This window comes from Mastomys coucha, unplaced genomic scaffold (assembly GCF_008632895.1).
Source record: "Mastomys coucha isolate ucsf_1 unplaced genomic scaffold, UCSF_Mcou_1 pScaffold8, whole genome shotgun sequence".
Lineage (NCBI taxonomy): Eukaryota > Metazoa > Chordata > Mammalia > Rodentia > Muridae > Mastomys > Mastomys coucha.
The window spans coordinates 7,501,608-7,525,603 of record NW_022196914.1 but is presented as its reverse complement, the minus strand read 5'-3'; the positions used below and the strand labels follow the sequence as shown (position 1 = coordinate 7,525,603).

Here is a 23,996-nt window from a genome sequence, read left to right as displayed (position 1 = left end):
AAATTCAGATAAATTGAAATCATGTAACTTTTCTCATCATAATGCAATAAAAGTTAAAAAACAAAAAAAAAAGAATTCACTGTAGTAGTCCAGGCATATTGTAAGACTTGATTCAATGTAATGATTACAGAAATGATGAGCCCTGGGTATGTTTGAACTGTGCTTTTGGGATGGGACCACTATGGGCTATGTTGTTAGATTTGGATGATACAATAAATAAAGGATAGATAGATAGATTGATTGATTGATAGTTTGATGGATGGATAGATTATAGATAATTATGGTCAGATATGATGGCACACACTCAAGAAGGAAGCAAACAAGTTTCTGTGAGTTTGAGTCTAACCTGTTTTCATAGTGAGTAACAGGCCAGCCGCCAGAAGTGCATATTGATATCCTGTCTCAAAAACAGAACCAAAACAAAACAACAATAAGAAGAGTGAATCTCAGGTGTATGCTGCTGGTGTAAGTCAGAGCATTTTTGACTGAGATGGGAAAGATAATGGTATCAGGAGTGAAGGGCAGGAAGTAACCATGAAGTCCATTTTGGAACTGATCACATTCCAATATTGAATGAAGTAGGCATGCCAACCCAGCATGTTGATGGTATGTAAGTATGAAACTTTATGAAGTATTTAAAGACAAATACACAAACCAAAAGCCTCACATCTGCATGTTGTACACTTCAGATAAGTTGATGGCATGAGAAGCAAGCATCATTGCACATACTTCCTAACTTCCATTGAAACTCTCTAGCTATGTTACGAGTTACACTACTTCCCTGCAGAACAGTCTCGGGCCTACTGTGTGTCTGTTTGTATCTTATTAGACGCAATTGTAATCAGGTCATTTCAACACTCACACACACATACACACCCACACATGGCCTCCCCCACCCCCACACACATCTGCACACCCGCATACCCACAAATACAAGTTTTTGAAAATGCTCCCCATCTCCCACTTAATATTCCTGAAGTCCAAACAGAATCACACAGAAATAATACTTTTCTCCCACTTTGATTTCAAAAAGCCTGTGTAGAGACCTCTTTCTTGCTTTTCAAGAACTTTCTTAAAAGAGAGGGAGAAAATGGGAAGGCATGGGAAGGAGTGGAAGGAAACCATTCCTTACCTCCTCTTCTTCAAGCAGAATGAGCCGAACCACAACAATGTGGACTAGGTTTCCAATGCTTGGGTTATGAAACAACCCAGTGACCTGGGTTGAGAAACAGAAAGCATTAGCTTCACATGCAGACCGTTCATACCTGTCAGAGGCATGAATGGCTCCAGAACACCATACACATAAATACTATGCCATAGAATATGGATTCTTGGTACAATTCTGAGAAGACTAACTCTTAGTTCACACCATAAAAATTAAAGATGCCTCCTTCAGGTGGTAGGTTGGATGTGTGTTTGAGAAGTTTATGTATTTTATTCCCAATATAGTGATATTATTATTAAAAATAGAAAAATGTAAATGGATTAAAAGATATTTTTTCAAGTAATAAAATAAGAGTTTCAGCAATCCAAAGGAAGGTAGTATAAATATAAACATAAAATGTAATTTTCATTTATACAACATTGTAGAAAATTCAAAAAACGTGACTTGTAGAAAATTGCTATGATATATTAATATTGATATATTAATATCATCAGATAAAAGTAAAAGTCATCTATAATTCTTCCATCTAAGATAGCCTATTTTAAATAGATTTATATTTTAAATTTCAAATGTGTGTGTATTTCTTTTTAGTTACAAATACTCGCCTACACACAGGGCAGACAGTGAGATAGTGTGTGTGTGTATATATATACATTACATAAATAAAAACACACCAAGTACTTTTTTAACTTCTCTGTGATTATTTTTCTAACAACTTTTTAAAATTCTCCTCGCCTGAGACATTAGTTTTCATTGCAATGAATGGGTTTTTCCTTCTTTTATTTTTTCCTTTCTAACATTTAAAATCTAGTTGCATCATTTCCTCCCTACCCCTCTTCTCTCATGCCCTGTCTGTATCTGACCTCCTAACCCCAAAGTCCTGGTTTCCTCCTCTTTAACCATTTTGTTTCTGTAACCATTGCTGCTATTTGTATATGCAAGCAAATCATCATACAACTATAACCAGATGAATCCACTTAGTGCTGTCTCCACGTATATGTTTCTAGGGCTGATGACTTGGTATTGGATAGCCAATGTGGGGTCTTATTCTTGGGAAGATGGATTCTCCCTCCATTAGCAAATATTATTTGCCTATACCTACTCATAGCTAGCATTTTTGATTAGATATTTTCTTTATTTATATTTCAAATGTTCTCCTCTTTCCTGGTTTCCCCTCTGAAACCCCCTCTATTTCCTTCCCCCTCCCCCTTCCCACCAACCCACACTATCCCACTTCCTGGCCCTGGCATTCCCCCTACACTGGGGCATAGAGCCTTCACAGGACCAAGGACCTCTCCTCCCATTGATGACTGATTGGCCATCTTCTGCTACATATGCAGCTGGAGCCATGAGTCCCACCATGTGTACTCTTTGGTGGGAGTTTTAGTCCCTGGGAGCTCTGAGGGTACTAGTTAGTTCATATTATTGTTTGTCCTAAGGGGCGGCAAACCCTTCAGCTCCGTGGGTCCTTTCTAGCTCCTTCATTGGGGACTGTGGACTCAGTCCAAAGATGGCTGTGAGCATCCACTTCTGTATTTGTCAGGCACCATCAGAACCTCTCAGGAGACAGCTATATCAGGGTCCTGACAACACCCACTTGTTGGCATCCACAATAGTGTCTGTGTTTGGTGATTGTATATGGGATGGATCCCCAGGTGAAGCAGTCTCTGGATTATTATTTCATCAGTCTCTGCTCTACACTTTGTCTCTCTAACTCCTTCCATGGGTATTTTGTTCCCCTTCTAAGAAGGATTGAAGTATCCACACTTAGGTCTACCTTGAGTTTCATGTGGTTTGTGGACTGTACCTTGGGTATTCCGAGCTTCTGGGCTAATATCTCTTATCAGTGAGTGCATACCATGTGTGTTCTTTTGGGATTGGGTTACCTCACTCAGGATGCTATCCTCCAGATTCATCCACTTGCCTAAGAATTTCATAAATTCATTGTTTTTAATAGCTGAATCTAATAGCTCCATTGCATAAATGTACCATATTTTCTGTATCCATTCCTCTGTTGAGGGACATCTGGGTTGTTTCTAGCTTCTGGCTATTATAAATAAGGCTGCTATGAACATAGTGAAGCATGTGTCCTTATTACATGTTGGAGCATTTTCTGGGTATATGCCCAGGAGTGGTATTGCTAGGTCCCCCAGTAGTACTATGTCCAATTTTCTGAGGAACCACCAAAATGATTTCCAGAGTGGTTTATACCAGCTTGCAATCTCACCAGCAATGAAGGAGTGTAACTCTTTCTCCAGAACCTCTCCAGCATCTGCTGTCACCTGAGTTTTTGATCTTAGCCATTCTGACTGGTGTGAGGTGGAATCTCAGGGTTTTTTTTTTTTTTATTTACATTTCCCTGATGACTAAGGATGTTGAACATTTCTTTAGGTGCTTCTTAGCCATTTGAGTTTCCTCAGTTGAGAATTCTTTGTTTATCTCTATACCCCATTTTTAAATAGGGTTATTTGTTTCTCTGGAGTCTAACTTCTTGAGTTCTTTGTATATATTGGTTATTAGCCCTCTATCAGATATAGGGTTAGTAAAGATCTTTTCTCAATCTTGTGGTTGCCACTTTGTCCTATTGACAGTGTCCTTTGCCTTACAGAAGCTTTGTGATTTTATGAGGTTCCATTTTCAATTCTTGATCTTAGAGTATAAGCTATTAGTGTTCTGTTCAGGAAAACTTCCCCTATGACCAAGTGCTCGAGGTTCTTCCCCATTAACTTTTATATTAGTTTCAGTGTATCTGGTTTTATGTGGAGGTCCTTGATCCACTTGGATGTGAGCTTTGTACAAGGAGAAAAGAATGGATCAATTTGCATTCCTCTACATGCTAACCACCAGTTGAGACAGCACCATTTGTTGTAAATGCTGTCTTTTTCCCACTGGATTGTTTTAGCTCCTTTGTCAAAGATAAAGAGATCATAGGTTTGAGGGTTCTTTTCTGGGTCTTCAATTCTATTCCATTGATGCACCTGCCTGTCATTGTACCAATACCATATAGTTTTTAACACTATTGTTATGTAGTAGAGCTTGAGGTAAGGGATAGTGATTCCATCAGAAGTTCTTTTATTGTTGAGAATAGTTTCACTTTCCTAGGTTTTTTCTTATTCCAGATGAATTTGCAAACTGCTCTTTCCAACTCTCTGAAGAACTGAGTTGGAATTTTGATGAAGATTGCATTGATTCTGTAGATTACTTTTGGCAAGATGGCCATTTTAACTATATTAATCCTGCCAATCCATGAGCATGGGAGATCTTTCCATCCTCTGAGATCTTCTTCGATTTCTTTCTTCAGAGTCTTGAATTTCTTGACATACAGATATTTTACCTGCTTAGTTAGAGTCACACCAAGGTATTTTATATTATTTGTGACTATTGTGAAGGGTGTTGTTTCCCTAATTTCTTTATCGGCCTGTTTATCCTTTGTGTAGAGGAAGGCCACTGATTTGCTTGAGTTAATTTTATATCCATCTACTTTGCTTAAGTTGTTTATCAGGCTTAGGAGTTCTCTGGTGGAATTTTTGGGGTCACTTAAGTATACTATCATATCATCAGCAAATAGTGATAATTTGACTTCTTCCTTTCCAATTTGTATCCCTTTGGTCTCCTTTTGTTGTCTAATTGCTGTGGCTAGGACTTTAAGTACAATATTGAATAGGTAGGGAGAGAGTGGGCAGCCTTGTCTAGTCCCTGATTTTAGTGGGATTGCTTCGAGTTTCTCTCCATTTAGTTTGATGTTGGCTACTGGTTTGCTGTATATTGCTTTTACTATGTTTATGTATGGGCTTTGAGTTCCTGATCTTTCCAAGACTCTTATCATGAAGGGATGTTGGATTTTGAAAAATGCTTTCTCAGCATCTAGTGAGATGATCATATTTTTTTCCTTTGAGTTTATTTATACAGTAAATTATGTTGATGGATTTCTGTATATTGAACCATCCCTGCATCTCTGTGATGAAGCCTACTTGATCATGATGGATGATTGTTTTGATATGTTCTTGGATTCAGTTTGCAAGAATTTTATTGAGTATTGTTGCATCAATATTCATAAGGGAAACTGGTCTGAAGTTTTCTTTCTTCATTAGGTCTTTATGTCGTTTAGGTATCAGAGTAATTGTGGCTTCATAGAACGAATTGGGTAGAATGCCTTCAGTTTCTATTTTGTTGAATAGTTTGAGTATTGGTATTAGGTCTTCTTTGAAGGTCTGATAAAACTCTGCACTAAACCCATCTGGTGCTGGGCTTTTTTTGGTTGGGAGACTATTAATGACTGTTTCTATTTCATTAGCAGATATGTTTTGTACCTGGTATCTGTCTAGAAAATTTTCCATTTCATCCAGGTTTTCCAGTTTTTTTTTGTTTTGTTTTGTTTTTTTGGTTTTAGGTTTTTGGTTTTTGGTTTTGTTTGTTTGGTTGGTTTTTTTTTTTTTTTTTTGAGTGTAGGCTTTTGTAGTAGGATCTCATGATTTTTTTGTTTTTTGTTTTTTTGTTTTTTGTTTTTTGTTTTTTGTTTTTTGTTTTTTATTTTTTATTTTTTGAGTATAGGCTTTTGTAGTAGGATCTCGTGATTTTTTTGGATTTCCTCAGTGTCTGTTGTTCTGTCTCCCTTTTCATTTCTGATCTTGTTAATTAGGATACTGTCTCTGTGCCCTCTAGTTAGTCTAGCTAATGGTTTATCTATTTTATTGATTTTCTCAAAGAACCAGCTCCTGGTTTGGTTGATTCTTTGTATAGTTCTTTTTGTTTTCATTTGGTTGACTTCAGCCCTGAATTTTATTATTTCTTGCCTTCGACTCCTCTTGAGTGAATTTGCTTCTTTTTGTTCTAGAGTTTTCAGATGTGCTATCAAATTGCTGGTGTATGCTCTCTCTAGTTTCTTTTTGGAAGCACTCACGGCTATGAGTTTTCCTCTTAGTACTGCTTTCATTGTGTCCCATAAATTTGTGTATGTTGTGGCTTCATTTTCATTAAAGTCTAGAAAGTCTTTAATTTCTTTCTTTATTTCTTCCTTGACCAAGTTACCATTGAGTAGAGTGTTGTTAAGCTTCCACATGTATGTGTGCTTTCTATTGTTTATGTTGTTATTGAGGAGCTGCCTTAGTCCATGGTGATCTGATAGGATGCAAGGAATTATTTCAATCTTCTTGTACCTGTTGAGGCCTGATTTGTGACTGATTATATGGTCAGTTTTGGAGAAGGTACCATGAGGTGCTGAGAAGAAGGTGTATCCTTTTGTTTTAGGATAAAAAGTTCTATAGGTATCTGTTAAATCCATCTGTTTCATATCTTCTGTTACTCTCACCGTATCTTTGTTTAGTTTCTCTTTCAATGATATGTCCATTGCAGAGAGTGGGGTGTTGAAATCTTCCACTATTTGTGTTTGTGGTGCAAATGTGTGCTTTGAGCTTTAGTAAAGTTTATTTTATGAATATAGATGCCCTTTGATTTGGAGCGTACAGGTTCAGAATTGAGAGTTCATCTTGGTAGATCTTACCTTTGATGAGTATGAAGTGCCCCTCCTTATCTTTTTTGATCACTTTAGGTTGAAAGTCAATTTTATTCGATCTCAGAATGGCTACTCCAGCTTTTTTCTTGGGACCATTGGCTTGTAAAATGTTTTCCATCTTTTTATTCTGAGGTAGTGTCTGTCTTTGTCACTGAGGTGGTTTTCCTGTATGCAACAAAATGTTGGGTCCTGTTTAACCCAGTCTGATAGTCTATGTCTTTTTATTGGGGAATTGAGTCCATTGATATTAGTAGATATTAAGGAAAAGTAAATGTTGCTTCCTGTTATTATGTTGTTAGAGTTGGAATACTGTTCATGTGGCTATCTTCTTTTAGTTTTGTTGGAAGATTACTTTCTTGCTTTTTCTGGGATGTAGCTTTACTCTTCGTGTTAGAGTTTTCCATTTATTGTCCTTTGAAGGGCTGGATTTTTGGAGAGATATTGTGTAAATTTGGTTTCGAAATGGAATACTTTGGTTTTTCCATCTATGGTGATTGAGAGTTTTGCTAGGTATAGTAGCCTGGGCTGGCGTTTGTGTTTTCTTAGGGTCTGTATGACATCAACCCAGGACCTTCTTGCTTTCATACTCTCTGGCGTGAAGTCTTGTATAATTCTGATAGGTCTGCCTTTATATATTACTTGACCTTTTTCCCTCACTGTTTTTAATATTTTTTCTTTGTTTTGTGCATTTGTTGTTTTGACTATTGTGTAGTGGGAGAAATTTCTTTTCTGATCCAAACTATTTGGAGTTCTGTAGGCTTCTTGTATGTTCACTGGCACCTCTTTCTTTAGGTTAGGGAAATTTTCTTCTATAATTTTACTGAAGATATTTATTGGCCCTTTAAGCTGGAGGTATGCACTCTCTTTTATACCTATTATCTTTAGGTTTGGTCTTCTCATTGTGTCCTAGATTTCATGGATGTTTTGAGTTAGGAACTTTTTGTATTTTGCATTTTCTTTGACTGTTGTGTCAATGTTTTCTATGGTATCTTCTGCCCCTGACATTTTCTCTTCTATCTCTTGTATTCTGTTGGTGATGCTTGCATCGATGGCTCCTGAATTCTTTCCTAGGTTTTCTATCTCCAGAGCTGTCTATCTTTGTGATTTCTTAATTGTTTCTACTTCCATTTTTAGGTCATGGATGGTTTTGTTCAATTCCTTTACCTGTTTAGTTGTGCTTTTCTATAATTCTTTAAGGGATTTTTGTGTTTCCTCTTTAAGGGCTTCTACCTGCTTACCTGTGTTCTCCTGTATTTCTTTAAGGAAGTTATTTATGTCCTATTTAAAATCCTCTATCAGCATCATGAGATATGATTTTTAAATCTGAATCTTGCTTTTCTGGTGTGTTGGGGTATCCATGACTTCCTGTGGTGTGAGTACTGGGTTTTGATTATGCCAAATAATCTTTGTTTCTGTTGGTAAGATTCTTGAGTTTGCCTTTTGCCATCTTGTAATCTCTGGTGTTAGATGTTCTTACTGTCTCTGGCTGGAGCTTTTTTCTCCTGTGGGTCTGTAAGCCTGTGTTAGCACTCCTGGGAGACCAGGTGTCTCCTGGCAAGACCCTGCACAGGGACTGTGGAACAACTCCTCCTTCTGGGTATAGATGGAGGCAGGAAAGACCCTGTCCCAGCTGCTCCTGGCTGTTACTGCCTTAGACAGTCACTGGAGAGAAAATGGGGATCTCCCCTGAGTCCTTTGGTCATAGCACTCCCTGGGGATAAGCTCTCCCATGGCAGGAAAGGTACACAGCACATTTTAAACCTCCCCAGCCACAAGTGGCTAATGAGGCCAAGGATTGTAGGGGAAATCCTTTTTCTGTTACTTTCCTATAGCAGTGTTATTCCTAACTTCATTCTTTACACTATTTACCTTTATACCCACAGATAAGTACAGCTCTCAGTTCTCATCAAAGAAGCTCCTTTTTGCAGAGAATCACTGATGATGGTTGCCCAACTCCAGTTGGTAAATCTACATCATAGTTCCTGCACCCATGGGTCAGGGAACATCTTGGAAAAGATTTCAAACCAGAGCACCAGAAGTCTGCTGTGAGACTGTGTCTTCTAACCATGACAGGAAAGTTACATCCATGAATTCCAACCCTGAGATTCCACCTCACACCAATCAGAATGGCTGGGATAATAAACTCAGGTGACAGCAGATGCTGAAGAGGTTGTGGAGAAAGAAGAATACTCCTTCATTGCTGCTGAGATTGCAAGCTGGTACAACCACTCTGCAAATCAGTTTGGTGGTTCCTCTGGAAAGTGGATATAGTACTACCAGAGGACCCAGCTATACCACTCCTGGGCATATACCCTGATGATGCTCCAACATGTAGTAAGAAAACATGCTCCACTATGTTCATAGCAGCCTTATTTATAATATCCAGACACTGGAAACAATACAGATGTCCCTCAACAGAGAATGTATACAGAAAATAAGGTACATCTACACAATGGAGTACACGAAGTACAATCCACAAACCACAAGAAACTCAAGAAGAAGGAAGACCAAAGTGTAGATACTTCATTCCTTCTTAAAAGGGGGAAAAATACCCATGGAAGGAGTTGCAGAGACAAGCTATGGAGCAGAGACTGAAGGAAGGACAATCCAGAGACTGCTCCACCTGGGAATCCTTCCCATATTTAATCATCAAATCCAGACACTATTGTGGATGACAGCAAGTGTTGGCTGACAGGAGCCTGATATAGCTGTCTCCTGAGAGGCTCTGACAGTACCCAACTAATACAGAAGTAGAGGCTCACAGCCATCCATTTTACTGAGTACAGGATCCCTAATGAAGAAGCTATAGAAAGGACCCAAGGATATGAATGGTTTGTAGCTCCTTAGGACAAACAACAATATGAACTAACTAGTACCCTCAGAGCTCTCAGGGAAAAAAACCACCAACAAAAGAGTACACATGGTGGGACTAATGGCTCCAGCAGCATATGTAGCAGAGGATTGCCAAGTCGGTCATCAATGGGAGTAGAGGTCCTTGTCACTGTGAAGGTTCTATGCACCAGTGTAGGGGAATGCCAGGGCCAGGAAGCAGGAGAGGGTAGGTTGGTGAGCAGGGGTAGGGTGGAGGGAACAGGATTTTTTTTTTTGTTTGTTTTTGTTTTATTTTTATTTTATTTTATTTTTCTTCTTTTTGGAGGGGAATCTGGGAAAGGGCATATCATATGACATGTAAAGGAAGAAAATATCTAATAAAAAATTAGCCAAAAAAAAAAAAAAAAAAAAAAAACCACAGCTCCCTAAAGAAAGTCTCTTTGACCTTTCTCTACCCCTGGATCTTCTTTGACCTTTTTCTAGTTCTGGGTCTTTTTTTCTTTATCAGTCAATCAAGGAATTGCTTTTTGCCATGTCAACAGAAATAAGTAACCTGTTTGGAAAGTAAAGCGCAGCATGAGAACATGTAGGTGAAACGTGGGATCGCAGCATATGCTTATTCCCACTAGAGCTCTGGCTAGCCTGAGGAAATCAGGCTCAGTTTCACTTGCCCAAATTTTTTCATAGATTAAGATTAGCAGAAAGTGAGGAAGCAAAAATCATTCCAAAGGTATCAAGTTATTTGGCAACTAACTAACTAACAGACAAATGCAGATGATGAATTATAAATTTTCCAAGAGTACACATTTTTAAGGAACAGAGTAATTCATCCCAACTTTCCGTTATTATGTACTTGGAAAAGTAATAGACTTTGTGCATACTCATGCATGCTTGTGGTGTGTGTGTGTTAAAGAATAACAAAACATTTCTTCTTAAATGTTGCTTGGCTCTTGTCATTTTGAGACAAAATATCACTACTTAGTGTAAGCTATCCTCAGACTTGGAATCCATCAGATTTGGGGATTACAAGCTGGTATCATCATGTCTGGCAAAAATACTTTTTGATGAGGAGGAAGAATATTTTGAGGACATCTTTTGTTTTTTGCTGTCTCCTTACGCAGTCTGTCATACCATATTCATGATGGTGAGGATGTATGACTCCACGTTCTCACTTCCATGGTACTCTACCATCTTCGTGTCAGCCACCACGAGGGTCTCCACCCATCTTTCCTTGCTTATGGAGCGTCGGAAGAGGCTTCTGCTTGGTAAGTTTTTCCTCTCCCACTTCTCCCGCTGTAGCTCTTGCTTCACAGAGTTATCAAGACTGTCTGAACATTAAACAGAAGACACAGTGAGAAAGCTAATTGTATAAACCTAATTATTTTGTATATAAAAACATTTACTTATATTGTAAAAATCCAAGGCTGTGTGTTTAATTTATACTTAATAACGAGTGAATTGTTCTCATGTATATATGTGAAACAGAAGATAAGATCAATTTAAATGAACTTGAACAAATTACTCAAACTGGAATTTTATAAGGATGTTTAAGAAGTATGTCTTTTTTTTTTGGTTTTTCGAGACAGGGTTTCTCTGTGTAGCCCTGGCTGTCCTGGAACTCACTCTGTAGACCAGGCTGGCCTCGAACTCAGAAATCCACCTGCCTCTGCCTCCCAAGTGCTGGGATCAAAGGCATGAGCCACCACTGCCTGGTGAAGTATTTCTTTTAAAATATTGTGGCTCATTTCAGTGAATAAGTCTTTCACTGTGAAAGCAATTTACAGTTGGTCACAGTGGGTGCATCTGTAATCCTGATTACCAGAAGCTAAGGAAGGAAATGGCATTTTCAAGTCTATCTCAGGCTATCTAAGGGAGCGCCTATTTCAAAATAAAGTGTTAAAAGGCTAGGGGTATAATTCAGTGGTCAAATGCTTAGGTGTGTGCATTTTCTCTGTCTCTCTGTCTCTGTTTCTGTCTCTGCCTCTCTGCTTCTCTCTGCTTCTCTCTGTCTCTTTGTCTCTCTCTCTGTCTCTGTCTCTCTCTCTCTCTCTCTCTCTCTCTCTCTCTGTCTCATGGGAGCTTTCTCTTACTTGTCATTTTCCTATAAATTATTCAGTGCTTACCACAGGCAAGGTAGTAAGTATACTAGGACATAAATGTCAAATTTTAGCCTCATGAATATTTGACATATGTATTCCTCTTTCCATTTTACAGATGAGAAGAAGGCCTGTTTCACAGAATAGCTGGTTAATACATTTCCAAAAATTACGGTGCCCATTCAGTCAGTAAATGACCCAGGATTTTATGTCTCACATTAGTGCACTTTCACATCTAATACACTATCCCTGTGGATATAAATTCACATAAGCTGGAGAGGATGTAAATCAGAAAAGTGCAGAAGGCTTAGGGCCTTCAGATTCGAGAAACTGAAAAAAATCCAAAGAACCACAGTGACATTATTAAGGTGACTCAGGCTTTCATGTGGGAAACATTTTGTATGTGAGGATCATGGTCTAGAAAACTTAATATAAATGAAGCTGTAGATTAATAATGGAAATTAGAAAAAGGCTGTATGAATCAGCCTTGAATGGCAGGTTAATGCAAGAATCGCTCGATAACTTGAGAGAGGTCTACAGGAAGTCAAAATGGAATAAAACCACTGCTTCACCCACTGGGAAGTGAATGCTCAATCTAAGTGATTGTCAAGTCTAAAAAGCTACAATGGACTGTGGACTTAGGCAACTGAGGAAAGATGACTTGATAGGGGACATGCGCAAAAGTGGCTGGGCTGAGTGAGCGGTAATGACCCAGTTGTCTTAGTTTGAGTTTCTACTGCTATGATGAATCACCATAACCACAACAACATGGGAAGGAAAGGGTTTATTTGGCTTACATATCCATGTTGTAGTCCATCACTGAGGAAGCCAGAACAGGAACTCATACAGGGCAGGAACCTGGTGGCAAGAGCTGATGCAGATGCCATGGAGGGTGCTGCTTACTGGATTGGTCAACATGTCTTATTCTGTCTGCTTCCTTATAGAACACAGAATCACCAGCCCAGGAACACCACCAGCCACAATGGGCTGGACCATCTCCTATCAATCACTAACTAGGAAAATGCCATACAGGTTTATATACAGCTTAATTTTAATCTTATGGAGGCATTTTCTTAAGGTTGCCTCCTCTCAGATGACTTTCATTTGTGTCAAGTTGACATAAAGCTATCCAGCACACCAGTCTTGAAGATTCCTCTTAGGAAGACAGTCTTACCCATCTCTTGCCTGTCCCTTATGGACACCCCATAGCTCCAGACTGAACAGAACATGAGAGTCAAGAGGCAAACCTCATATTTCCACCCAAATCTCTGCATGGTGATCCATGCAGGCTTGACCAGAGCACTCCCAGTGTGCGAGGAGTGCTCACAGGCTCAGGGTATCTTGTTCTGATGGGAGAGTCTCTCCTGCTATGAGCTAAGACCTGCTTCTCTGCAATTTCCCTTCATTAGTGTTTGGAAGCATCTAGCATAAGCTGCCACCTGAGGCTGTGCCTCATACTTTTAATCAAGACAGCTAGAAGCAGCTTCTCAGCTTTTCCCCCAGTGCCTGTTAATTCCTTGGCTTCACTGTGTATGTGAAGGTGGTAAGAATTAAAAAATACTGATAAAAGACACGAAGCACCACCAGATCTAAAGAAGCCCAAATTTTGACATTTAGGGTTTTGCTTAAAACAAATAAAGCAATACTCTTAGAAAAACAATCCAAGGTTATGTAAACATCAAAGGGAGTCCTGTAGAGGTTTAGAAGCAGGAAAATGGTTAAATTCTTATCTATGGAAGAATAATTTTCTATTTTCTTTCCCTGAAAGAAAATACTTTGGGTGGTGAAGTATAGGTTCCCAAAGAAGTCTTGAGATGACCAGCGGTGCCCAACCTTCCATACTCATCCTTATCCCCTGCTGGCCTCTCCTCTCTTCTTGGAAGCTATTTTCAAATCCGTGTAAGCCAGGCACTCAGTCACACAGCATCCCCTTTCTCTTTTCTTTTTTGGAAGAGGCTGTAGCAAGATTGGTTAAGTAAAGGAATCCTACCCACAAGGGTTGGATGGAACCACTTTTTCTTCATTCCTGTCTCTATCCTGAGGCTGCACACCACTAAACTGCAAGAGTGCACAGGGCTTTTCTACTGAGCTCAAGTATTAGAGTAGCTGACAGAGGGGATTCTTATTGTTATTCCTTTTATTGGAATTAATTAATTATACACAATATAAGTCAATTAGGAACTTTCCATACATGTATATAATTAATTTGATTGCATTTACCCTCAAAATTTCTTGTCCCCCTCACTCCTACTGATCCACTTCTTCTTCCTAACCAGTCTTTTATTTCATTTTCTCTTCTCCTACCTCCTTTCTCCTCCCTTCCCCTCCTCTTCTTTTCTTTTCTTTCTTTCCTTTTTAAATTATTTTACTTATTTATATTCCAGTCTTTGTCCTCCCCTCTAGATCCCCCCTCCCACAGTTACTCATTCCATTCCCCCTTTTTGATCAAGCTTCCTTCTTCCCTGGGGCCTCAAGTCTCTCCATGATTAAGTGCATCTTTTTTATTTTTTTCAGCACTCTTCTCTTTTATGCTCATCCATCTAGGTAAAAAAGCTTGATACATGGTCCTCTGGGGGTCATGCCACATCCAAAGTCTGGTAGCCCATTCCTTGTTTCTTCAACTTCCTAGATGAATCTGCTTTGTAAGAATTTTTAGTCCTAGTAGTATCCTCCACAAGGAGGAGAGAAAACCCCTAAAAGAAAGCTTAGAGAGGTAGTAGGTGTCTCCCTCCAGTCCATAAATAAGACATTTTTTCCATTTCCATATATCTCGCTCATAGAGAGCAGGCATCTATAAAAGACATCAGCAGCGACTTAATTCGTATCACCACCACCCCGCTCCCTTCATAGGCCATTATGTCAAGAAAGCTGGATTTCTCCCAGAGACATGGCATGCAGCTCAAGCATTGCTTAGCACTAAAACCAAGAAAGTCTCAGTGGCAAGAGAATTTCACAAACCGTGTGCTCAGTTCCTTACTTAAGACTCTCGCAACAAAGCTGTCTTTTATATACTGACAACTCCATATTTCACAGGTAATCGTTCAGGATTAAACTATTTTTGCAGTCACATTCAGCAGTAGAAACTCACTGATGAGGACAAAAAGACCATAGGCAGCTTCGCATGCTGTCATGGGTGAAATGTGAGTCTCTGAGTTACTCAACAGTTCCCCAGTCAGAGCTGAAGGCAGAGCGTCAACAGGGTTCTGTCAGTGTTTAAACATGTGGGATTCATTTCCCACTTGCTTGACTATCTTGCTTTTTGTCTTTATTCTGCCCCCAGCTGCCTCCTTCACATCTGGTCTCCATTGTAAGAACTGCATCAGCACATTTCTATAAGAGGGTAAGAAAGGGGAAAACACGTGTGGGAAGAGATATCAAATCAGTTGAGTTGCTTTTCGTGTCCAGAGTTGGCAATGAATGAGACAGGCAATTTATAAAACAATAATGTATCCGATTGTTCTATATTCTCATCTCCTTCTGATTATTGACTATTTGAAGGGATCTTAAAATGTCTCTTTTGTTTATATTCTATTTAAAGTTGCTATGTTATAAAGTTTCTCAGTGTCCATCATCTCCTTCTGCCTCTGAGATGTGTACTCAGTGAAGTATGGACAGCATCCAAACCTCTGAGCTCTGGAGGACTTCCTTTTATTTTTCCTAATGCCTATACTGTCTCTCTACCCCTAAGCCTGGGGCATATTTGTTTGGGACATCTATGAGCTATCAATGTTTAGGCTTATGATGCCTCATTTGTCTATCTTCAGACAGCTGTAGTTACTTCAATGGTGACCTGTTCTGAAGGACAGATAGTCAATTACCTAAGCCACAGTGAGTGAGGCAAACTTTCTGTGCAATCAAAATGAGCATCCTAGCGGAGGCACCTGGAAGTGTGTCCAAAGCCAGCTTGAAGAGATCAATACCCCTAGCTGCATAGGTGGGTGGAGGTGAATAGCAGCAGTTCCAACTCTGCTACAAAAAAAAAAAAAACCATGGTCCACTTTCTTCTAAGAAGTTGGTCTGCAAGTGTGTGCCATAAAACACACTGCTAATAAGTACACATGGGTGGAAGAAATGTATGTTTGCTCAATTCAGACAACACTAGATCTGGTAGCAGTCTCACACACAGGTGGTATCATAGTAGTTTAACACTATGTTCTCTCTGTGCAGATTTCCTTAATACTATTCACCATCCCCATTATTATAGCAGCTTTGAGAATCTTTTTTTGCATAGTTTATGTTTGAAGGAAGGACTAAAATAAACACTTAAAGCATCATGTTTCAAGTCCTATTACATAAAGAAAGCAATGAGAAAACTTGTCAAGGTCTCTAAGAGGGTCTCTTAGGTGTTGGAATTCACCAATGTTCCAGGATACATCTATAGGGATTCAGATAAATCACCAGTATGTATAGAAAGATGCCAGCCAGCTCCCACCAACCCTAAATGCCCTTCTTTTATTCTTTTATCCTAAGAATATAGAGCTCTCTTCTACCCAGAATAGCTCCCAAAGCTGGGGCCAGGGCACCTTCTCTGAGCAGTGCTTGTTTTAGCTTTACAAGACCAGGATGTTGTCTCTGGAAATTTACTATTAAAGGAGCATTTGCTACTCATTGAGCTGCTCCTAGACAAATGAACTTCAAGGTCATTGTTGAGGACAGTGTGGATCAAGAATGCTGAGACGCAGTTGGTTCTCACTCTAGTTCCTTCCCTGGGTAATTGTGAACCAATTCTTTTAACTCTGTGCATCGAAATTTGAGGGTAGATTAACTACATTCCCATCTACAGGCCACCAAGAAAATGAACCTTGCCATGGATCAGCTAAAGTGCCAGCCTTGATGCCCATTTTCCATGTTATGAGTACTATCTCTTATCCAGAAATCACAGAGGCCAGGTGCCTTCATCTTCACATTAGAGTACTTGACCTTACCCTCTCTCTCTTTCCTTCTTCCCTTTCTCCCTCCCTCTCTTCCTCATGATCCCATCACTAGTGTACTAACTGGATTATAAGAGGTTGCATTTAGTTACTTACATATTTTATTTATATGCATGTATGGCATGGCATTCATTTGGAGGTCAGAGGACAAATTGTAGAAGTTGGTTCTCTCTTCTATCATGTGGACTGGGGATCAAAGTCAGGTTGATAGTCTTGTCAAAAAGTAGGTTTACCTGCTGAGCCACCTCATCATCCTCAAGCACTTTCTTTCTTTCTTTCTTTCTTTCTTTCTTTCTTTCTTTCTTTCTTTCTTTTTTTGAAATTTAACGAGAAATTTCAAGTTTTCTATAGAGTGATTGTTATGTTAGGTGCTTCAAAGTGTCTAGTTGGTAATATTTGTGTCGTTTTTTCACTAAGAAATTCAATTTCCTTGAATGTATAAAATTGTGTGTTTATTTTACAAAACATTTATGTGTTTTATAGCATAAGGATGCTATAGAGTACAGCATCATTTGCTGCCATGTTGTCTAAGTAGGCTAGAGGTACTGAACACAGTTGGTTAAGTCCCTTGGAATACCACAAGCTTGACAAGGGAAGTCAGGGCAAAGGAAACACAAGAAATGTAAATTATAATATTCAGGGACTTTATGTTCTCGGCATTCATGGGTCATTTTTGAAGCATATAAAAGCTTCCTCACCCCCCAGGAAAAAAGAAATTCTGAAGTTTGTTTCCGTGTAGTAAAGGTCAAAATGATGTTATAATCAAATAACGTATGGCCCTTTCTGTGAACCAAAAGCAGGCTTTTATCTACTACTAAAGGTGCTAAATATAATTGGCTTTACCATTGCTAATTTCTTTACCCCAAAGCTCTGTGCTTAAAGTTTCCAGATGTGATGAGCCTATTAATTGAACTGAGCAGCCTCCTGAGAAGAAAGACTTTACAAGAACTGGATTGTGTAGAGTGATTTGTGTAAATCAAGACTTAGCATAGAACCAGAAAGCTTTAAATCTACAATAGTTATCTGATGAGTGAGTACATGAGGTTTACTAGTTCTTCATAGGAGTCAGGGGGCACATTTGAGAATTTAACTCATCAGTTAAAGAGTTCAACAGCCAATTAAACAGCTGTCTAAAGACAATGACCACAACAAGCATGACAAGGCACTGGACTCAGCATAGTTCTGATGGCTGGTTTTAAAAAGCCCTGAGTCTCCCTCAGAAATGCCAGCTCAACTTGGACTGGAAGCTGATAAAGTGTCATGTTGTCATATAGCAATTTCTTCTGAGACAAAACATTCCATTTTGAAGGGAAGATGTTTAAGACTTGGGGTGTTCTCAAGGGAGTTGAAACATTCTGTCCTGTAGGGGAGCACGTTAAACTCCAGAGAATAAGCAAATCAAAAACTTCAAGATGTTCCTGAATCTCACCAGGTGTCCCGGGTCTTTCTGTACCCAAGGTTATGTAAGCAGAAAGGACCTCAGGAAGATACTCTCATACCATCTGAGCTACCCTGAAGAGGCAGATTAGCCAAGCTACCTGGAATAGGCTCAGAACAACTCAGCTGCCTGGAAGAGATGATCTCCTACTGGCCTACCTCCCTGAAAGTTGTGCAGTGGACTCCAGGTTTCCAGCTTTCGTGAGCTGTCATCCATGTTAGGTTGGGCTTTCAGGGATACAGCTGCCTTAGAATCATTTTTCTCCTGTAAGTAGCCCTAACAAACTCATTGGCTCACCAAGCAGTATTTTGATGGCATCTGTGCTTTGTTCTATGTCTATTCTCTGTTGAGAGGAAGAAACGATTGTGCAGGACAACCCAGAAATGATGTCACAGTACATGTCAGCACTGAAATATGCCCCGAGACTTCCTTCTCCTTGTTTCTCTACCTCCCTCTGGGGAGGAGTTGCTGCCAGAATGAGAGAGTGTATTTCCCTGTCAATGGGCCAAAAAAAAAAAAAAAAAAAGCAATTGTCTGGATAAATGTCTTGGTATGGGGGAAAAAAATCACCCAGAGAGAACTAGCCATATTATATTGACCAGACCAACTACATAAGATATGCCAAGCCCAAAGTCAGGGGTTGCCTATGATGGACATCTAAATTTCACAAACACAGAGCTGACCCTATCCTCAACTGTCCTGAAAGATCCTTTATTCACTCAGGAACATTTATCCAACATCTAAGTTTAACGAGTTAAATGCTTTATAGTGAGTCAAGCACTTCTCCTAGCTAAAGCTAGACTTTCCTATACTCATTCCCCCTCCTCTGAGCCACAGTACTAAAGAATGCTGACAACGAACATCTTCACCTGTCAGAGTCAGGCAAATTCTGTGTCTAAAAGGAAATGTTATTCCATAAGAGACTTTCCTGGAGAAGGTTACTTTTGGAGGTGAATAGCATTAGATGAGCAAATTAGCATCAAAACAACATAAAGAATCTCTAAACTTAGGAATCACAATAAAAGCAAAATTAAGAACCAATCCAGAGATAAATAATAAAAAGATATGAAGAGAACATCTAACATAGCAAAAATAAAATCATACAAAAAGACAATCTGACATCATTAGCTATCATAAATGTGTGTGTGTGTGTGTATGTGTGTGTGTGTGTGTGTGCTGCATTAATATCAAAGGAAAAGAGACTATCAACTTGAGAGTGTGCAAATGAACATGGGAAAAATGGGAGGGTAGTAAGGAAGGGGGAAAATGATATAGTTCTGTAGTTGGTTGGCCTAATACTGTTGCTTGTATTCTAATGCTAATATGGGTTCCTCAAGACCAGGTAGCCCCAGAGATGAGAGAGTACACAGGTAGACACAAATGATGCTAAGTCACCTTGCCCCAAGTAATTTCTGATTGGTGAATAAAGATGCAAAAAGTCAATAGCTAGGCAGAAGAGAGGTAGGCGGGTTTTAGAATTCCCGAACTGGAAGTCAGAAGAGAACCATGAGGGAGAGAAAAAGGTGAATGGAGGAGAAGCTGACATGGGTTAGGTGAGTTCAAGAGAGCATGGCCCTGAGGGCTGGCCAATGGTGTTAAGTGCAGCCCAGATGATACATAGTGAGTAATAATACAGGGTTATCAATGGGAAAGTAAATTCTAATAGCATAGAGGTAGATATCTGCCCAGCTCTGATGCCGTTTAAAAGGCTTATTGTAAATAATAAAAGTTGTGTGTCTTTATTCAGGAACTGAATGATCAAGGCTGGGTAGAAACCTGGGATTAGGATTAAAAAGTTACACAACATATTTCTATTTCAACTAAGATATATTTAAGGGGGAAAGCACTATGAGATATTGTCATACGTCTACCAGAAAGGCTAGAGACAACAAGAAAAGATGCAACATCAAATGCTACTAAGGATTTGGAAATTGGGGTCTCTAACATTCTCCCATATTACGGGTACAAAATGCTACAAATATTCAGGAAAACAGTTTGATAATATCTTATAAAACTATACATTCAATTCCCATAGGTTCAGTAAACCCTTGAACATTTATTACAGAGAAATGGAGATGTATATTAACATAAAATGAATACAGTGAATGATTATAGCAGCGTCAAGCATGGTAACCAAACCCAACCCCGTGGTGGGGTCTAAAACATTGTAGTTCATGAAAGACTCAGTAACAGAAAGGGAAAGTATTCTCCAGAAACTGATTATGAATGAAACAAGCCAACCCTAGCAAAGTCTATGCTAGGGGTCTGCTTATATGATATTTTAATGACAAAATGTTATATACTAAAATTAGTGGTTTTCATAATTGTGCACAGAGAAATAAGGAGCTGTGGTGAGAAGACCAGTATAGCTTACAATAGGAGCCTTGTCAGGGTAAAGCTCAGTGTCTAGACTGTTGTATGCACAAAACTACACATTGGACAAACCTGTAGAGAATTAGCTATACACATGATCCTAATGGTTAGTGTCCAGACTGTGAGATTGTATTGTTTTATAAGATGTTGTCACTGGAAGAAACTGAATAGAGGGTTCATGAAATTTCTTTATTATAGTTACTACTGCTTTTGAGTCTATAATTAGTTTAATAAAATTTTCATTAAAAAAAGTTCAAGCTCATATATTGATATCAAAACCTATACCAATATCAACTATTCCTAAGTATTCTAATTATTCCAATACCTAACCCAGAACCAATGGCTCAGCACTACAGCTGATACCAGAGTCCTGAGCTTTGCTCTGCATTTCATGCTTGAATAGGCTGAGCACCAAGAATAGCAACCTCAGTACAGAAGGCAAGGTGGAGAAAGTATCATGACAAGGTCACTATGCAAAATATAATCCCAGGCCTGGGAAAGTGTGTGTGTGTGTGTGTGTGTGTGTGTGTGTGAGACTATGTGTTATATATTGATAATTTAAACAAGATAAGTTTAATCAAATACAATTTGGCTACAAATATCCTGGCTGAACTTTTATGCATGAGACAAAATTTTCCAGGATCTATTTCCCAATATCTGGCTCTTAGAACCTATGTTCTCCTCTGGGTATTCCAGTGGGAGAAAGCGACAACTCCTTTTCAAAACCTCAATCTTCCTTCGCTCCAATTTGGGCTTTTAGTAAATGTATTCTGATGAGTCCCTTCACACCTTCACATCGGCATAGGTCACACAAACCAGTTATCACTTCCTCTGGGCACTGACAACTGGTTATACAGACTAACTCTGGAAGCAGCTCTGGTAAGCTACTCAATTCTTGTTTTTTGTTTTTTGTTTTTTGGTTTTTTTTGTTTTTTTGGTTTTTTTGAGACAGGGTTTCTCTGTGTAGCCCTGGCTGTCCTGGAACTCACCCTGTAGACCAGGCTGGCCTCGAACTCAGAAATCCGCCTGCCTCTGCCTCCTAAGTGCTGGGATTAAAGGTGTGCGCCACCATCGCCAGGAGCCACTCAATTCTTAATTTTAGAGTTACTAAGAGGTTCTCCTCAAACTTTAATGTTGCATATAGCTTAAACCATATATATACATATATACATACATATACACACACATATACACACACACACATACATATACACACATATATACACCTACACATACATATATGCTCACCTAGGCCAGGGCAAAGGCACGTTATGATTGGCCCACACCATGGGAGCGAAGACCTTTCAGATGACCAGAATTAGAGTTGAACCTACTCACCTAGTCCCTTGCAAACTAGAAATTGAATTGTGGGAACTCACTGAAAGGCACAAAGCACACATGACTGACAACACAAGTCCCCACAGCCTAACTTAAGCCATCTGAAATGAAGATGGAGAAATCTCAGCCACAAATCCTAAAGCTTGTCATTCCCAGGTTTCTTATAAATGTCAACTTAAAACCACTGACAGCACTTTTCTGGGATTCCTTTACTTGGATTGGCTCCAGTGGATTTTCTGAATACTCATTTACAGAAGGCTAAAATACTGAAGATCCCCCCCCCACACACACACACCTATCCCACACAAGAATGTAACACTGCATGATTACAAATAGAACCTTAAAAAGCATGATATTCCAAGTAGTTAACAAGTTATTACCCTTTATGGAAGAAAGAAAACTGACCAAATGGTAAAGGTATTGGTTTTTGTAAAACAATATTGAACTTTTGGTCTAGAATCAGCCCAGCTTCTTTGGTTTGCCATAGAATTTTTTAGAATGTGTGTGTGTGTGTGTGTGTGTGTGTGTGTGTGTTTATGAATATGTAAAGACTTGTGTCTTCTCAACCACCAAAGAAACCTGTGTCTTTCTAAGTGGTTCTATTAGATATTTTCCACAGTCTTCTGGAGTTTTGAATGCTGAGGATATAGGATAGCATAAACAAAAATGGTTGTAAATGAAACAATACCCAGAGCACTCCCTGGCTCCTGAATAGCGAGTATTCCTGAATAAATAGAGTCCCCAGTGGACTTCGCTTTGAAAGAATTAGCTCACTCAATAAAAAAGCAATGCTACAAAGACACGTGAGTAGCCAAAGGTATTGTTTCTACTTTTTCCTCCAGCGTGATCCACTCTACTGTCTACTAGGCAGGAGGAATTTCTTTCCCACTAACTATGCAGGTTTGTCTGCTACAAAGACAAATCTTTCATTCAGCAAACACTCCTTTAAAGAGCAGTTCCAGAACACCTCACAGAAAGCTCCAAGTTTCATGGATTCCTGAAAATCCCCTTCATGCAGATGTGAGACTCTGGTGTCTCGGAGTGGGTACCCATCCATCACAAGTCCTTACAGCAGCTGGTCACAGGGTATGCCATCTTCAATGCATCCCGATAGCCTGTTCAGCACACAGATTTCAGTTCTCCTGGCAGTGTACCCAGAAGTCAGTTTGTTGAATCAAATTACAATTCGACTTTTAAAATTTTAAGAAACCACCGTATGGTTTCCACAGTGACTGCCACTGATTTATTTCCTCACCAGCTGTGTAAAAAAGGCTCCCATTTTCTCCCTCTTCTTTCCAGCACTTAGTAGCTATTTTTCTTTTGATAAAAGCCATTGCTACATGTGTGAGTGGTATTTTAGCGTGACTTTGACTTGCATTCCCCTGATTACTGAGGCTGTCTACTCTTTTAATATAGGTATTGGCCACTTTTGTGCCTTTAGATAAAAGCCTATTAAAGCACTTTACCTGGTTTCTTAAATTATGCTATGTGGGTTTTTTTTTTTTTTTGTCCTTTTTCTTTTGCTAGTGAGTTGTGGTTCCTTAGATGCAATGGTCTGCAAGCATTCTCTCCCATTGTTTTGCTTGCCTTACTTTTTTTCCATTGTGTTCACGTATTATGTGAGATGAAGTCCCATTCATTCTTTCCCTAAGGCTTTCCCATATTTTTTAACCATATAGTTCACCCAGGACTATCTCATGGAACTGTATAATTAGTAATGCTACAGCATTAGGACCCAATGCAGCACAAAGTGAGCTGGAATCAGCAGTTCTGGATGATGTTGAAATGTGACTTAAGTTTTCTATCTGTAAGCTGAAGTTAGTAAGATGTGTTGAATATAGAACCCACATACAATAAATACCAATTAGAGGTCATCACATGCTTCCTCAAAGTCTATGCTCTCCTTTAAGCTAACCACACCTTCTGCCTATTCAGGTCCCCAGCCCTACCTTTTCATCCTCTTCCTCAGTCTCTAAACTCTGTTTATTTTTATTCCTTGACTATTTCTGGATGTTGCTTGTCCTGCTTGAAATGCCTCATCCTTCCCATTTACTGTATTAATTTCCGGCCTCTTATCACTTGATCAAGCAATGCTTGGCAGATTTCTCTGCTTTAAAGTTGCTATTAGTCAAATTATAATTAGTGATCACTTTGCGTGAAGACACTGAAATTATTAAATTATTAAGAGCTCTTGTTTCTCATTATTTCCTTTAAATAATAGTCTCTGTCAAAATGGGTTATCCTTGCTTTCCAAACTATTGGAAATTAGTTACTTGGCCTTGCCAAATAATTTTTTTACCATTTTATTTAC

At 39.1% G+C, this 23,996-nt stretch overlaps 1 protein-coding gene across 1 annotated transcript in view; it reads right to left on the bottom strand.

Annotated features, from left to right (window-relative positions):
* Positions 1-23,996, bottom strand: part of Adamts12 (ADAM metallopeptidase with thrombospondin type 1 motif 12) — a 288,229-nt gene that overhangs the window by 129,097 nt on the left and 135,136 nt on the right. Inside the window, exons 4-5 of the mRNA XM_031360747.1 lie at positions 10,641-10,837; positions 1,133-1,216 (exon numbers count right to left, since the gene is read on the bottom strand). Coding sequence (XP_031216607.1) covers positions 1,133-1,216; positions 10,641-10,837 — 281 coding nt within the window. The remainder of the gene's footprint in view (positions 1-1,132; positions 1,217-10,640; positions 10,838-23,996) is intronic.